This window comes from Bubalus kerabau, chromosome 13 (assembly GCF_029407905.1).
Source record: "Bubalus kerabau isolate K-KA32 ecotype Philippines breed swamp buffalo chromosome 13, PCC_UOA_SB_1v2, whole genome shotgun sequence".
In the NCBI taxonomy this organism is placed as follows: domain Eukaryota; kingdom Metazoa; phylum Chordata; class Mammalia; order Artiodactyla; family Bovidae; genus Bubalus; species Bubalus kerabau.
In genome coordinates, this window is record NC_073636.1 from 48,707,020 (window position 1) to 48,725,208 (window position 18,189).

General features: G+C 38.4%; 1 protein-coding gene across 15 annotated transcripts in view; it reads right to left on the bottom strand.

Annotated features, from left to right (window-relative positions):
• FERMT1 (FERM domain containing kindlin 1) overlaps positions 1-18,189 on the bottom strand; it is a 61,517-nt gene that overhangs the window by 20,196 nt on the left and 23,132 nt on the right. For all 15 annotated transcript variants that reach the window (XR_008701568.1, XM_055544272.1, XM_055544267.1 and 12 more), the window contains 3 exons: positions 7,004-7,111; positions 6,459-6,590; positions 4,868-4,917 (listed from right to left, as the gene is read on the bottom strand). Coding sequence is in view for 14 of the 15 variants with exons in the window: in XM_055544272.1 (XP_055400247.1) it covers positions 4,868-4,917; positions 6,459-6,590; positions 7,004-7,111 (290 nt within the window). In the remaining variant the exon portion in view is untranslated. The remainder of the gene's footprint in view (positions 1-4,867; positions 4,918-6,458; positions 6,591-7,003; positions 7,112-18,189) is intronic.

Sequence of the window (18,189 nt, forward strand, 5' to 3'; positions counted from 1 at the left end):
CACTGGACTGACAGGGGACTCCCTTTAGCTGTGTTTTAAACTTGATGTTTAACACATGTATTCAATTATCAATTCCTGTGACTGTGTTTTTTTTTTCTAGAGTTTCTAGTATTACCTTTCATTAAAATGTTTACCTTTCGGTATATTTAATGATTCTTAACATACTACAGTACTCTTGCCTGGAAAATCCCATGGGCGGAGGAGCCTGGTAGGCTGCAGTCCATGGGGTCACGACGAGTTGGACACAACTGAGCGACTTCACTTGCACTTTTCACTTTCATGCATTGAAGAAGGAAATGGCAACCCACTCCAGTGTTCTCGCCTGGAGAATCCCAGGGACGGGGGAGCCTGGTGGGCTGCCGTCTATGGGGTCGCACAGAGTCGGACACGACTGAAAGCGACTTAGCAGCAGCAGCAGCAGCAACATACTCATTTTATGGTTTCTTCAGATTGTTCTACTACCTAATCCTCTTATTTATTGGGCCTACTGACCTTTATGGTAGTTCAGGAACTCACATGGTTAGCAATTTTTATTGGGAAGGTTTTTTTTTTTTTTTTTAAATTTTATTTTATTTTTAAACTTTACATAACTGTATTAGATTTGCCAAATATCAAAATGAATCCGCCACAGGTTTACATGTGTTCCCCATCCTGAACCCTCCTCCCTCCTCCCTCCCCATTCCATCCCTCTGGGTCGTCCCAGTGCACCAGCCCCAAGCATCCAGTATCGTGCATCGAACCTGGACTGGCAACTCATTTCATACATGATATTTTACATGTTTCAATGCCATTCTCCCAAATCTTCCCACCCTCTCCCTCTCCCACAGAGTCCATTTGTTTGTTTATTTGAGGGGGTTTACTTTCTCTGTAGCTCTCTAGGTATTTTTGCAATTACATCTGCCAGGGTTTCATAGCTTTTGTGGTTTTGGACCAGTATGTTTTATTTTTCAGAATTCTTTTATCATATAAGACATTTAAATTTAGATCTACATCTGTGTGTGGCACAGACCATGGCTCTTATTTTTCAAAGGACATCACATTTCCCCACACAGAACTCCATGCAAAGATGAACTTCTTACTCTTCCTTCCACTGATGGGCAGTTTTTCTATTCCCGGTTAAGCAGAGAAGGCAGCTCTTACAAGTTTCTGCCTATAGGCAGTGGCTTCAGTCCTGGCTCACTGCCTCACAGGAGGCAATCCCACCTTAAATTTTGTACAGGGATTACAATCCCAGCCCTGAGCCATGAGAATCGATATCTATAGCCTAATCTCCCTGTGCAACTGAGGCTTCATTTGTATTGTGCGTGTGTGCTATGTCGCTTCAGTTGTGTCTGACTCTTTGTGACTCTATGACCTGTAGCCCACCAGGCTCCTCTGTCCTTGCAATTCTCCAGTCAAGAATACTGGAGTGGGTTGCCATGCCCTCCTCCAGGGGATCTTCCTGACCCAGGGATCGAACCATCTCCTGTGTCTCCTGCATTGGCAGGAGGGTTCTTTACCACTGAGTCACCTGGGAAGCCCTTCATCTGTATTAGGGAAAGGGAGGGAAAACCACTAGACCATTCAGGTATGGTGGTGGTTTAGTTGCTAAGTCATGTCTGGCTCTTGCAACCCCATGGACTGTAGCTTGCTAGGCTCCTCTGTCCATGGGATTTTCCAGGCAAGAATACTGGAGTGGATTGCCATTTCCTTCTCCAGCATCTGTATTAGGTTGGTGCAAATGTAATTGCTGTTTTGGTCTGTGAATTTTAAATCATTTTAACTAGGCTCAAACACATCTTTATTAATCAAAATAGGAATCATTACAATCAAAACATTTTTGCCAACAAGAAATGTTTGTTTTTTCCTGTAATGTAAAAAGTCTGTGCTTCGAAATTTGATGAACTCTTGGAAAGCATTTTCTGCCTTCTGCTGGTTGTGGAAGCATTTTCCCTGCAAAAAGTTGTTGAGATGCTTGAAGAAGTGGTAGTCCAAGGTTGGCAAGAGGTCAGGTGAATATGATGGATGAGGCAAAACTTGCTACATAGCCCAATACGTTCAACTTTTGAAGCTTTGGTTGTGTGACATGCAATGTGGTTAGGTGTGAAGGACTGGGCCCTTTCTGTTGACCAGTACCAGCTACAGGTGTTGCAGTTTTTGGTGCATCTCATTGATTTGCTGAGCACACTTCTCAGATGTAATGATTTCACTGGGATTCAGAAAGCTGTAGTGGATCAGACTGGCAGCAGATCACCAAAGAGTGATCATGACATTTTTTTGGTGCAAGTTTGGCTTTGGGAAGTTCTTTGGAGTGTCTTCTTGGTCCAACCACTGAGCTGGTTGTTACTGGTCATCATATAAAATCCACTTTTTCTTGCACGTCACAATCCAATCGAGAAATGGTTGGTGGTGGTTGTATAGGAGAATATGCTTCAAAATGATGATTTTTTTGATTTTTGGTCAGCTCATGAGTCATCTACCTATCAAGCCTTTTCACCTTTCCAATTTGTTTCAAATGCTAAACGATTGTAGAATGGTCGATGCTGAGTTCTTCGGCAAATTCTCATGCAGTTGTAAGAGGATCAGCTTTGATGATTGCTCTCAATTGGTTGTTGTCAACTTTGGATGGCCAGCCACTACGCTCCTCATCTTCAAGTCTCTCATCTCCTTTGCAACACTCTTGAACTGCCACTGTACGTTCATTAGCAGTTCCTGGGCCAAATGCAATATTGCAGGTTTTATGCAACATCTCTGCTGCTTTATGACCCCTTCTGAACTCAAATCAGAAAATTGCTTGCATTTGCTTTTTGTCTAATATCATTTCCATAGTTTACATTTCTAAAATGAGTGTAAAATACACAGCAAGTAATGTCATTAGCATAAAAAAATAAAGCGAGAAATATGCATTAAATGATATATAACATAACCACATTTAAGAATGTATTCCAATATCAAATGGCAAAGTTCAACAATACAAAACCACATTTACTTTTGCACCAACCTAATAGAACTGGTTCCCTCTTCATTCCCTACAAGCTGAGGAAGTCTCACTTGTGACTTCCCAGTCTCACTTCAAGGTCAGTTTTGTATATGCAAGCAAGATTGAGATTTGTATCAGATCAGATACCACATTGCTAGGAAGAGAAGTCCATTATTTACATGTGGGTTCAATAGATGTGGCTTAGGAAAGAAAAAGGAGCTTCACTGTCAAAGAAAAAAATTTAAAACCAAAGGGCTAGTTCAATGCTCTTCTGTTGAGGAGAGGAGGCCCAGAGAAAAGAATGGCCTATAAGGTCACACACCCACCAACAGCAGAGGTACTCCCTCCAACCTCCTTCCTCCTTTCCCTTCTCCTTTTCTGTGTCATCAGCTCCACTCTCCCTCTTCCCTTCGTCCTGTATTTTTTTCTTCCAGAAATAATATTATATATTATATTCAATGCATTGAGAACTTTGGCAGACAAAGTGTCCACTGGCCAAATATGCGGACAACTTTGTGAGTTTTAGCATAAAAGTCACTTTAAAGTGATACGGATGTGGGGCTTACTTCCAGAATATCATCTCTTTTTTAGGATTTATCATTTTATAGGAAGAATACTGTCATCATTTGGTCTGTGAAGAGCTCAGTTTGCTCTATACAGAAGCTATGGCAACCAGATTTCTCTCAAGAACAATTAGTAATTTATAAAGATAGATTTGTGGATTCAAATTGTTATTATTTTTTTCTGTAATTTTGACTGTAGTGATATGCATGGTTACAATTATTTATGCCACAGAAGTTAAATGAATGACCCAATTGTTTGGACCATCTGCTAAGATCACATTAAAAAAAACCCTGCAGAAACTCAGTGACAAATACTGTTACCTTTGGACTCTTATTTCTCATTTATATCTGATTCATTGCTCATTCTTTCCAAGTTTTTCTTTGAATTGTGGTAACAAAAACAACCGGTGTTTCTTTTCAAGCCAACTAAGTGAAGTGTCAGTTTGTAAGGAAAGTCAACAAACCATAAAGTAACTGATAGAACTTCAAACGAACCTTACTCCTTTCATCCTAACCCACCTTGGCACCATCACAAATGTGGCAGTCTTTCATGAAGAAAGTAAAAAACTTCTATTCCTTTTAACAGTTTCAGAGTGATCTGAGGTGACTGGGGGGTTTATCAGAAATACTTAACAGGTGAAGGTAGATAAACTAAGGTGTGTGTATGAGTGTGTTAGTCACTCAGTCATGTCTGACTCTGCGACCTCATGGTTTGTAGCCCATTAGACTCCTCTGTCCTTGGAATTCTCCAGGCAAGAATACTGGAGTGGGTAGCCACTCCCTTCTCCAGGGGATTTTCCTGACCCAGGGACTGAACCCACATCTCCTGCATTGCAGGCAGATTCTTTACTCTCTGAGCCACCAGGGAAGCCAACTCTCTATAAGTCTGGGATCAAAGCTCTAGAGACAACTTGCTTTTAAATCATAAAAGAGCCTTCAAATGGTATGAGAGCCCTGAGCAGGCGGACCATAAAAAGTCTGGCATATGTGTTCATGATCACCAATACCGACCATATTTATACCAGCATTTAATGAGCCAGGAACCATGTTTAATGCTTCATATGCATCATTTAATTTAATATTCCCAACATGCCCAAGAGGAGGTATATCCCCACTTCATAGATCAGGAAACTGAGGCTCAGAGACATGACGGCAATGCCTGAGATCATCCCGCTGTTGTGCGCTATGGCGCTAGGACTCCATCCATTATCTCTCTGATGCCAAAGCTTGTGCTTTTACCTTTGAACCATGAACCTGCCTAATGGATGTTCAATTTTAACTCCTACACTCTTTACCTGCAAGATTTTGCTATGAGTAACTTCTTTCCTCTTCAAGGGTGACTTACCTAAATAATCTGAGATTATCTGCAAGTTTAGGGATATCAGTAATGTCCTCCTGAGGAAAAGCAGATAACATTTGACAAGCAGTAATTAGACAGGTGGTGCTGGCACTCTATCCCACACTGTAGCCACCTGCCACGTGGAACTATTTACATAAGAATTAATTAAATTAAATAAAATAAAAAACTCACTTCCTCAGTCATACTAGCTACATTTCCAGTAGTTACCTCAGGGGTGTGACTGAGATTAGGCACCTGTGGGGATCCTGGGGTTAATTGGTGAAGTTCTATTTCTTGATTTGGGTGGTAACTTGGCTGATAATTTAATACTGATTTGTTAAGCTGTACATTTTTGTATTTTTTCACTTTCTGTGTCATATATTACACAAATGAAAAAAGATAAAAAAAAACTGACCATACACTATCATTCAAGTTAAAAATCTGAATTAGAAACTACTACTTTTTTGTCCAAACAAAATGTTTCATAATTTTTACATCAGAGTGTATAAGAGTAGCTATATCTAGTTTACTGATATATAGAATCCTACTGATTCTCAGAAAGAATCTGGTTCGAAGTTCATTCTATGGTATAGGTTGGTGCCTATTTTCAAACTGAAAAGACTATTGTTTGGCATCACATAAAAATATTGAGGGCGTTGAGAGGGAATTTTCCATTTGTTCTAAGAAGGACGACTTTTCCACTGTAAGTATTTAGTGGAGGAAGTAAACAAAAGAGAAATCCAGTTTCATGGGGCCCAGGTCTCATAAATGTGGTTCAGGGCCTGGATCTCTTCAGAATCTGAGAATTCCATTTGTATAAGGTAGTTGCTTTTGCATTTTAGCAATTTCCTATTTTAAGGAATTTAATCATAAGAGAACACACATTAAATACAATAATGTGTGTATTACTGTATACAATACAGTGCTATTACTATTTATACCAAATTACAATGGCTCTACCTCTCTGATTCAATGTGATTAAACTAATGATCGAAGAAGTTAAACAAAAGGGTGGCTCCCAACAAATGAATCAAACAAGGCAGGGCACTGCAATTATAAAGCTGACAGTTCAGCCATATCCATCCTGGATAAGAAGCAGGAGCGTTATTTCTTTATGTTTTACTGGAGAGTTTTTATTTATTTCCTAAAGTCAAAAGGGTTCAGGAACTTTTTACAGTGTACAGTCTTGCCCAAAGAAATGCATGACTAGGTCAACAGATCACATGGTTTTGTATCTGTGAAGCATTCTCTCTACTTTCACAGCTACCTCATTCTTCTAGACTTCAGTTAAAGGGCCCATTTCATGTTCCACTCTAGTGAAATAGAGACTGGAGCGGTCTTTCCCTCATACCAAGCTAGCTTATTTTTAAGAAGAAATACAGTACAAAAGAATTGTCATTGGGAGTGATAAAAATACCTTACAGTTACTTAGAGCTGATCTGAGAAAAGCTAGTCAAGTTTAAGTTTGTCTGAGGAAGAGAGTATTTTCTTTTCTTCAAAATCAGACAAAATATTCCCTTATTTATAATACAAAAGCTCATTTACATTTGTCATTCAGAGCAAAGCCACAATTCTGAGTTATCAGAAACATTCATACCAAAGTGTTGTCTGCTTTTCCGCCTTCCAGGGTCACTTCCAAATTAGAAAGTGCTGCTTCTACTTCGTCAACCTCAGACTCATTTGTAAAATCCTGTATTTCAGTGGACAACGACAGTTTGCTAATGTGATACTACAACAGAAACAGAGTTTTTAGGACTATTAGAAACACAAATGAGGAAAGAAAATACTGAACATCTCCTGGAAGGAGATCTCCCGGGTATGCATGGAAAATGACATTTTAATGTAAATTATTTTGAGATTTATGGTTAGTCATGTTCCAACTCAGTTCTTCTCCATCATTGGTTGACCTTATAGCACGGAAGCAATGAGGATTGCAAGACTGATGCCTTATAAGATGTATGCATGGGTTGGTTATGAGGAATATTTTAAATTTAAATTTACTACACTAATTTTCAACTCCTTTTCTTTCTTTTTTTTTTTCAACTCATTTTCAAAGAAAAAATCAGTAGAAAGAAAATGAAACTTGAAGGAGAACAAATTTTCTTTGTTTCCTTCCAGAGGAAGGTACCAACGTTCCCATACCTGTAGTGCTGCAAAGATCAACATTTCTTCCTCTGTGCAGTCAATTTCTTCTAAGAGAATGGCCCACCTGGCTTGTTCATAGAGTTGGTTTATTCGGACAGCATCATACTAGAGAGAAGAACAGGCATGTGCTTATGTGTGTGTGCTGGGGCATATTTACATCCCATGATACAAAAGTTTTAGAATAACTGAGATCAATTCTTGTTAATCAGATGCAATGCATTTTAGTTCAGGTAACTGAAAGAAAGCCCTCTATCTTTCAACTACCCCAGTTCATTTTACTTCTGAATTAAGAACTTTCTTTCTCAAAATATTTCCCAGAGCTTCTTCAAGAGCCCAAACTGACCCATCTTCGTTAGACTCCATTATTTTTCCTTTCTTATCATACTTCTGTTGGTGGGAAACACAGCTAATGGAATGGTTTATGTGTTAAGTAAAATAAGGAGAAGTGGTCCCCAGGCTGATCTGTACTCTGTGTAATTCTAAGCAGAATCTTAACCCCCCACCCTCTGTATTTCAGTGGACAAGGACACAGGTTTTTAGTGGAACTTCATGCAAGCTGTTCAAGTTGGGCTGGAAAGACAATGTTCAAATATCTCCAAGAACATTTTGAAAAACAGCAATGTTAGGAAGGTACTTTTCCTCTCAGTTATTGAAATGTATAGTAAAGTGGCAGCAACTAAAACAGTGTGTTATTGCTGTGGTAATGGACAAAATGTCAATAAAGCAATATCTAGCAACAGACCTAATGATGGTATGTAATTTAATATAAAATAAAATGGCATTTTATAAGCAAGAGAAGCTTTCTTTCAACACTGCTAAGCTGCTAAGTCACTTCAGTCGTGTCCAACTCTGTGCAACCCCATAGACGGCGGCCCACCAGGCTCCCCCTTCCCTGGGATTCTCCAGGCAAGAACACTGGAGTGGGTTGCCATTTCCTTCTCCAATGCAGGAAAGTGAAAAGTAAAAGTGAAGTCACTCAGTCATGTCCGACTCTTAGCGACCCCATGGACTGTAGCCCACCAGGCTCCTCTGTCCATGGGATTTTCCAGGCAAGAGTACTGGAGTGGGGTGCCATTGCCTAGCCATTTGGAAAACAAGATAGAAAATCACAAAGCCTTACACATCCAAAATATACAGATAGATTAAAGAATCCAAGCATGCAAAACCACAATGTGATACCACTTCACATCCACTAGGATCAATCTAACCTAAAAGACAGATAATAACAAATGTTGCTAAGAATGTGGAGAAATTGGAACCCTCATGCATTGCTTGTGGGAATGTAAAATGGTGCAGCCTCCATAAGAAACAGTTTGGCAGTTCATGGAAAAGTTGAACACAGAATAAGATCCAGCAATTCCACTCATAAGTAGATACTGAAAAAGAATGAAAACAGGGACTTGAATGGATACTGGTACTGCAATGTTCACATTAGCATTATTCACAATAGCCCAAAAGTAGAAACAACTAAAATATCTATCAATTGAGGAATGACTAACAAAAAGAAGTATATACATACAATGAGTATTATTCAGCCTTAAAAGGGACAGGAATTCTGATACAAGCTATAACATATATGCATCTTGAAGACATTATGCTCAGTGAAAACAGACAGACACAGAAAGACAACTATTGTATGACTCCATTTATATGATGAAGTGCTGAGAATAGACAAATTCATACAGTTAGGAAGTAGAATAGAGTTCACTAGCTGCTGGAGGAAGGAAAAAATGGGGAGTTCTGTTTAATGTGTATAGAATTTCTGTACAGGATGATGAAACAGTTCTGGAAACAGTGGTGATAGTTGTACAACACTGTGACTATACTTCTTGCCACGGAGCTGTAGACCTAAAAATGATTAAAATGGCAAATGTTATATTTTGTATATTTTAGCACAATTAAAAAAAATCAAAGGAATAAAACCCCCAGACGGGTACATGAATGGTCACAGCAGCATTAGTCACAATAACCGAAAAATAGAAATAATTCAGATGTCCATGATGCAACATGGCATATACATATAATGGAATATTATTTGGCAATAAAAAGAAATAAAATACTGATACATGCTACAATACAGATGGACCCTGAAGATATGCTAAAGGAAAGAAACTGTCACAGAGTACCACGTATTTTGTATACTGTATAATTCCATTTACATGAAATGTCCAGAACAGGCCAATCCACAGAGGTAGAAAGCAGACTGATGGTTGCTGAGGACTGGGAGAATTGGAGGGAAATGGGAAGAGACTCCTAATGGGTGATAAGGTTTCTTGATGGGATGATGAAAATGCTCTGAAATTACATAGCAGCAATGGTTGCACAACTCTGAATATACTAAAAACCACTGACTTGTACATTTTAAATGAGCGAAATGTTGGTACGTGAACTGCATGGTATATGATTTTATATCTAAAGGCATATTATATTTAAAAAATCTAAAGATAACAATCAAAACTATTAGAAGGAAACACAATAGAAAACTTTGTTATCTTTCAGAGAGGAAGCCCTTTCTAAGCAAGACAGGAAGCCTTTAGGTTATGATGCATAAGGCTGACTTTACAATCATTTTAAAATCATTTAAACATTTTTGATGGCGAAAAATACCCTAGAGAAGATTATATGTTAAGACAAGATATAGATTGAAAGAAAATATTTGCAATAAGTAAGTGCTCCTATAAATCAATATGAAAAATATAAAGAATTCAATAAAAAATGGGGCAAATATATATAAACAGGCAATTCACAGATGAAACCAAAATGGCCACATAAACATTGGAAAATATGCTCGACCTCACTAATCATCAGAGAAGTAAAACTAAAACCCGATGACATAATTTCTATTTTCCTATCAGATTTATCTAGGTTTTAAGTACTGATAATGTGTGGTGTTGGTGAGGATGTGGTGTAAACTGGCACTTACACATATGTCAGTAGGAAGCACTTTGGCAGGATCTTTAAATGTCTTTTTGCCCTTTCATGAGCATGTCCATGGTTACTATTCTAAAGAGATACAACGCATTCATCAAAGAAGAAACCCATAGGTCTTGATAAACTATGCTTTAGCCTTTTCTTTGATTATTTTGTAGTAGTTAAAAAAAGTGAGTCAGACACATATATGCTGACATGAAAATATGGCTGATATAAAGTAAAAAGAAGCAAGCTACAAAGCAAATACACATTTATAAATGTATGTGAAAAAATCTGCAAGGATGGTTAATCATTAAGCTGTTAACCAGGGCTACCTCTCAGGAGAAAGATCTTGGTAAAGGATTACTTTCCATTTTTACTGGAACTACTTCCTTTTTATGTTTGATTTTTAAAAATTCCTTTTAAAAATACATATGAAATTTACCATCTTAACCATTTTTAAGTATACACAGTGGCATTAAGTACATTCTCATTGACCACCATCTGACTCCAGAACTTGTTTCATCTTGCAAAACTGGAATTCTGTTCCGATTAAACAGTAACTCCTATGTTTGATTTCCGTTTTTTCCCTTCATATTGAGTTTATACTGTATCCTTTAAAAAAGATAAAAATGTTGAAGAAAACATGGTGGAGAAATAGAAAGACATTCAGAGCATGTAAACAGGTTTATCATCGGTTGGTTAGCCTGAGTCCACTTTTCCTTTTGCATTAACTTTATGCACGTGGGACTGTGACCTGCCTGCAGGCTTTCTCCTTCTCACGGCTTTTAAAACTGCTTGGAAAGGAGGGCAAATGCAGATCCAAGTGTGTGGTTTTCAGGAGGCTGGAATAATAACAATCTCCAGAAAGTCTGTCCTTGTTTTCTTAACTTTGCCAGGTGTCATGGAAACCCTCAGGAGTTTGCCCCAGAATCCTCCAAAAACAAACTGAAACATGACACGCATGAAAACACCCATGGCAGCATTATTCACAACAGCTCCAAACCAGAAACAGAGAATGTCCCTCAAACTGAAGATGAATAAACAAAATGTATCCATATGTATCCATCCACACGATGGGACACCACTCAGGCAGAAACACAGATACACATCAAAGCCATCATGCCCAATGAAAGAATCCAGACACAAGCTACTCGCTGTAGATTCCATATGTGAAATTTCTAGAAAAGGCAAAACTCAAGACAGAAAGCAGATCAGGTGCAGGCTGGGGCTGGGGACAGAGACTGACCACAAATGGGTATGATTGGAAACGTTTTTGCATGATGCAAGTGTTTTAAAGTAAGATTGTGGTGATGGCTACACGACTATGTAAATTTACTAAAAATTACACTGTACACTTACAATGGTGAATTCTATGGCATGTCAATTATACTACCATCCAAAGACATGAACTAAAAAAACCACACATACACACAGTGCACACCAAAAACCAGGCAACCAACTCCCAACCCTCTCCCCACAAAAGGCCCCTGCCCTTAATTCAAGCTGACACACACAATTTAAATAGTATGTGCAGTCACTGAAATTTGAATTGGGCTAATAAACTGTCATTTGTCATATGTCATATACATATTTATATATATCTGTGTGCATGTATGTATCTATTGGTCTAACTATCACTCCTTCTCTGTCTACTTAGTGAAAGTAAATTAAATCACCCAATAAGGCTTTTCTCTCAAATGCAGTCAGTACAGATTTAAAAAATGGAAGAAGCGCTTCCACACCTAAAACTACTTATCTCCTTTCCATTACCAAGTCTGGTAAAACAATTCTTTGAAAGTATTGGTTAATAAGAGTTGCCTACTTTTCCAGACTGACATCAGGAGAACAGGCTGGGCCAGGCCTGGCTCTTGCTGAGGAACCCCAGATCGTCTGCTGCATCCAGAGAGCTCTGGACTTTCCTCTTTGGACTGTTCACATTCCCATTGAGCACAGGGTCCTGGGTCTTTGCAGGTTCATTTGCTAAGAGGGGCCCCAAAAGGTTTTCCCTGAGAACTCTTTCAGGGGTTTCAGTGATTCAGAAACATGTTTTTCCCTGGTGGGGACTGGCTACTGCTGCCCTCTCCTTGGTCCTCGATTTCCTTTGTCTCCTGGTTAATTGAAAATAGAAATCACCAAAACATGTGGCCTCTGCCACCCCCACTGCTCAAATCCATTTTTCCCCATCTAGTCAGTTCAATAAACCTCTCTCTCCTTCCACCAATCAACAATATGAAAAAATAATAAAGCCTACCTCCCATAGGTTTCATGCTCTCAGGAGAGGATTACTATTTGATCTAATCATTCAAGATTCTTTGTTAGTTGGGTAGCAACTTTTAGTATCTTTTAAGCCTCTTACTAAAACTGATGTGCCTTTTCTGGAGAAGGAAATGGCAACCCATTCCAGTACTTTTGCCTAGAAAATCCCATGGATAGAGGAGTTTGGTGGGCTACAGTCCATGGGGTTGCAAAAGAGTGGGACATGACTAAGCGACTTCACTTTCACTTTTCCTTTCATGCATTGGAGAAGGAAATGGCAACCCACTCCAGTGTTCTTGCCTAGAGAATCCCAAGGACGAGGGAGCCTGGTCGGCTGCTGTCTATGGGGTCGCACAGAGTTGGACACGACTGAAGCGACTTAGCAGCAGCAGCAGCAGCAGCAGCAAGCCTCTTACTAAAACCAATGTGCCTTTTCTGGAGAAGGAAATGGCAACCCATTCCAGTATTTTTGCCTAGGAAATCCCATGGATAGAGGAGTCTGGTGGGCTACAGTCCATGGGGTTGCAAAAGAGTTGGACATGACTTAGTGACAAAAAAACAACAAACCCTGTAAGACACCATCCTGCAGGTTGTTGTTCTCTTTTTTGCTGTACAGCATGCATTCCTTTTTTTGTGGTTGCTAGCTGGATACTGTATTTAATGAAGTAGATAGGAGCATATGCTAAAAACATAGCCTCAGTACATAGAGATTATCATGCAGTTAGTATAATTTGGCATATGTGCTAATGTAATGAAAAGAAGATTACTTCAGTGAACTATTTTGCTTTTGTATTTTACTTAAAATGAAACTAATTGATGGGGGATGTGTAAGACCCAGCATAAGGATAAAAGCAACATATTTCTAGTTATGTGATGATCAAGATTTATTATGTCTGTGTTGCTATATGGCCTCTGTTCAGTAATCTTAAATCTAATTTTAGGCCTAAAATTCCCATTTTACTCCAGAGTAAAAGATGATTATATTGAAGCATAGACCTTGACTATGTAGCTTTAAAGAATTAATAAAACTCTGTAAACCCTGTTATATTATTTTTGTAAAAAACAAATGTAAATGTGTTTTTATATATGTGTATATATATGCACCTATCTATCTATATAGGCTTTCCTTATGGCCTAGACAGTAAAGAATCTACCTGTAATGCAGGAGACCTGGGTTTGATCCCTGGGTTGGGAAGATACCCTGGAGAAGGAAATGGCAACCCACTCCAGTATTCATGCCTGGAGAATTCCATGGACAGAGGAGCCTGGTGGGCTACAGTTCATGGGTTGCAAAGAGTCGGACATGATTGAGCAACTAACACACACGTATGTATGTATGAAGTATGGAAGGCCCTGGTTGATTACCTCCTGCCTTGACAGCACTTTTCTCTAAGATGTTAGACTTGACTGCTGCTTGTAAACCACATATTGCAGGCCTGAGGACTGAGTGCAGTACCAAGTAGAAAACACATCTTTTAAGGACAGAGTTTGTCTGCTTCCTAAGGAGGAAGTTAATAAGAAAGAAACATTTTTCAAAGAGGTTGGACTTTAAAAAGTCCACATGAGCCTAATAAAAGGGAAAGTGTTGCTTTGAAGTTATAAATTTTTTTTTTTTAATGCACACATTTTAAAATGCCCTTAAATGGGGCAAAAGAGTATATAATGATGAAATTAATTTTGAATGGACTTAAAAGAGACAAAAGATGTACAATAAAAAGTCAACTCTTTCTTCCTTGTTCCGCACAAACAAGGTGGTTTCTCTACTGATTGTTTTGTATCTTGTTCCTTTTTACTCAATAATATTCCCTGACCATGTTTCCCATCAAAAGGAAGCTGACTCATTCTTCCTAATCACAACACTATATGAATGGATCATACTGTAACTAACCAGTTCCCTACTGCTGGATGTTTAGGTGGTTTCCAGTTTTTTCCTAAAACAAACAATGTAATAATAACTATTCTTGTGTACAGACATACCGACTCACATATTTGAGTATAACTGTGGTAAAAATACCAAAGGGTAGATTTTCTGGGTCAAAGCTATGCAGAATTGTAATTCTGACAGATACTGTCAAATAGTCTTCCACAGAGACTTAATTTGTACTTTGACCTACAATCAGTCTGTGTATGAGAGCACCTGTTTCTCCACACTCTAGATAAATAAGATAGTGTATGGAACTTTTTGTTCTTTGTGGATATAAGACTAAGAGCTATTGTAGTTCCTTTTCTATGAACTATGTGTTCACATCCTTTGCTACTGCGTTGTTGCTATTTTATTACTGATTTGGAAGAGCTCTTTATATATTAGAGAGTCTGGCCTTTTGTTTGTAGTAATACAATAACATTTTCTACTTATTTGTAGTTTTTTGCCATGTGTTCAATTTTAATTTTTAATTAAAATGTATCAATCTTTCCTTTTATGGATTCTTTTAGCCTTTCTAAAGTAATATATTTGAAATGTTGTATTCTAGTACTCTCATACATCTGAGATTTTAATCAGTTCCAGTAGCCTACACCCTGTCAGTTCAGTCGCTCAGTCGTGTCCAACTCTTTGCGACCCCATGAATCGCAGCACGCCAGGCCTCCCTGTCCATCACCAACTCCCGGAGTTCACTCAAACTCATGTCCATTGAGTCCGTGATGCCATCCAGTAGCTTGCTTGTATCTCTCCTCTGAAAGCCAGAGTAGAGAAGCTCCCTGGTCCAATTAACTGATTTAGCTCCTAAATACAGGGTGCCTTGTATATTTGCAGTGGTTTCCTGGGTGCCATCTTTGCTCTTCTTAATTTGATTGTAGATTCTTTGAAAACATGAACTCTATCTTAAGTTTCTGTATCGCTCTACCCAGTACACAGTAGAAGCCTTAAACTTGGTTTCATTTATAGCACTCTGTACTTTAGGAGGGGAAGGGAAGGAGGGCTGTCACAACTCCAGATGGTTGGGAATCATCTTGCGCCGCAAAGTCATATCCTGCCAGCCTGAATCTTTCAGTCATTTTTGGGTTGGTAGCTGCTATTTGGCTGTTAGATTCAAATACATTTTGTTCATAGGCTGTGGACAGAGAATTCCTTACCAATTAAGCAAGCAGAGACTGGAGGCAAAGAGCCTAGGACAATGGCCCTGGTGACCTTTGTCTTTGGTGTGCTTGCCCCCTTCTGGGATTATGATTCTTTTTAATCTTCCACTTTTAAAATTCTTTTTACTTTTTTAAAAACCATTTGGCCACATTGAGAGGCATGTGGGATCTTAGTTCCTCAACCAGGAATCAAACCCACACCCTCTGTATTGGAAGCATGGAGTCTTAACAACTGGACCATCAGGGAAGTCTCATAATCTTCCACTTCTTAGACAACACATATTTAACACTGCTCTTCCATGTTTGCTTACTTAGGCTGATGATTTGACATGTCTGAATTTTTTGACTGTGATGTCATTCACATGTTTCCGACATTTTTTAGAAGTAGATGACTGAGTTTATTTTCAGCAATGAGCTCAATTGCCAAAGCAAGGAATTTAATGCAGAATCTCCTGGCAAGGAAACTGATAGGAGGACCTTCAAGACCTAGCTGATCCAATCACAGAGCAAGTGACCAAGGATCACTCTCCTAGCATCCTTGCAACATGTAGGGGTGGAGGGCAAAGGATATATCAGAAGTATTCCCTATTTTCAAGGAGTCTGCAGTTTGTGGAGAAAATTCATGAACGTGGTACAATTAGAAGTATGAGTCCTGAAATCACACTCAGTTGTGGCTCAGAAAATGGAAGGGCCAGCATGACCAAGAATACAGAAAAGCTCTTATTCTAGAAGGAATAAGACCTGAGTGTGATCCTAGGGCAGGGTTTCTGAATCTGGGAGTCTAAATCAGGTAGTCCATAAACTTGGATGAGGAAAAACTACATCTCCATTTGCACCAACTCCTAATGGAAATTTAGCATTTCCATCCATAATGAATGTAGGCAACAAACCACAGTATTATAGAGCACTCCTGACTACCAGAATCACAGATTTTTCATATTCCTCACAGTTGCTATTTTCGAATAATGCTCACATGCATCACCACCACTTCAATATTAAGCTAGTTATGAGAATGGCCACTATATATTTATTCAATTAATGAAAGAGATTTACTTATATCCATTTTGGAAAAGATTTTGGTTACTGTAGTTCAATATAATTATTTCTTATTGTAATCTTATGTTTCATTTCATAAATTTGAAAACCTTATTCTACTGTCCAGCAGTTTTGGGTCCTCAGCTGCTATCTTAGCTCTTGGCACACAGTTGTTGTTTGTTGTTTAGTTGCTAAGTCATGTCCGACTCCGTGCAACCCCATGTACTGTAGCCTGTCTGGCTCTTCCATCCATGGGATTTTCCAGGTAAAAATACTGGAGTTGGGTTGCCATTTCCTTCTCCAGGGGACTGTCCTGACCCCAGGGACCATTTCCTGCATTGGCAGCAGATCCTTTACCACTGAGCCACCTGGGAAGCCCTTGGCACACAGTAGTTGTTTGATAAATAAATGAAAAAATAAACAACAGGGGTACAAGTCTGAACAGATAAGATGGAGCCACGTTCCTGACTTAGCAATTAGAAAATGCATAAATATGCTTTATTTGTGTGTTATCAGATTTCAGAAAAAACCTTATGTATTAGAATACCTAGCATACAACAAGGTAGAATAAGCTACCTAGAAACTAGGCAAGGAAAGAGTAAGTTGAGTCAGGAATGAGACTAAAAATTGAGGTCATAGAAAATGTAAAGATTTGGTTCTTCGATTTCTGTCATCAGTGTCTTATAGTTTTCTGTATATAGCTCTTTTGTCTCCTTAGGTAGGTTTATTCCTAGGTATTTTATTCTTTTAGTTGCAATGGTAAATGGGATTGATTCCTTAATTTCTCTTTCTGATTTTTCATTGTTAGTATATAGGAATGCAAGTGATTTCTGTTTATTGATTTTGTATCCTGTGACTTTACCAAATTCACTAATTAGTTCTAGTAATTTTCTGATAGTGTCTTTAGGGTTTTCTATGTACAGTATCATGACGACATAAACATATGGAGGGATATTCCATGCTCCTGGGTTGGAAGAATCAATATTGTGAAAATGACTACACTACCAAAAGCAATCTACAGATTCAATGCAGTCCCTATCAAATTACCAATGACATTTTCCACAGAGCTAGAACAAAACACTTCACAATTCTGTATGGAAATACAAGACTCCGAATAGTCAAAGCAATCTTGAGAAAGAAGAATGGAGCTGGAGGAATCAACTTGTTTGATTTCAGACTATACTACAGAGCTACAGTCATCAAGACAGTAAGATATTGGCTCAAAAATAGAAGTATAGACCAATGGAACAGGAAAAAAAGCCCAGAGATAAATCCACACATACGGGCACTTATCTTTGACAAAGGAGGCAAGAATACACAATGTGAAAAAGACAGTCTCTTCAATAAGTGGTGCTGGAAGAACTGGACAACTACACAAGAATGAAATTAGAACATTTAGTAACACCATACACAAAGATAAACTTGAAATGGACTGAAGACCTACATGTAAGACTAGAAACTATAAAACTCTTAGAAGATAACAGGCAGAACACCGTATGACATAAATCATAGCAAGATCCTTTTATGACCCACCTCTTAGAATAATAGAAATAAAAACAAAGATAAATAAATGGGACCTAATTAAACTTAAAAGCTTCTGCACAGCAAAGGAAACTAAAAACAAGGTGAAAAGACAATCCACAGAATGGGATAAAATAATAGCAAACAAAATAACTGACAAAGAATTAATTTCCAAAATATACAACTCATACAACTTAATACCAGAAAAACAAACAACCCAATCAAAAAGTGCACAAAAGACCTAAACAGACATTTCTCCAAAGAAAACATACATAGATGGCTAATAAACATATGAAGAGATGTTCAACATCACTCATTATTAGAGAAATGCAAATCAAAACTACAATGAGATATCACTTCATCTCAGACAGAATGGCCATAAT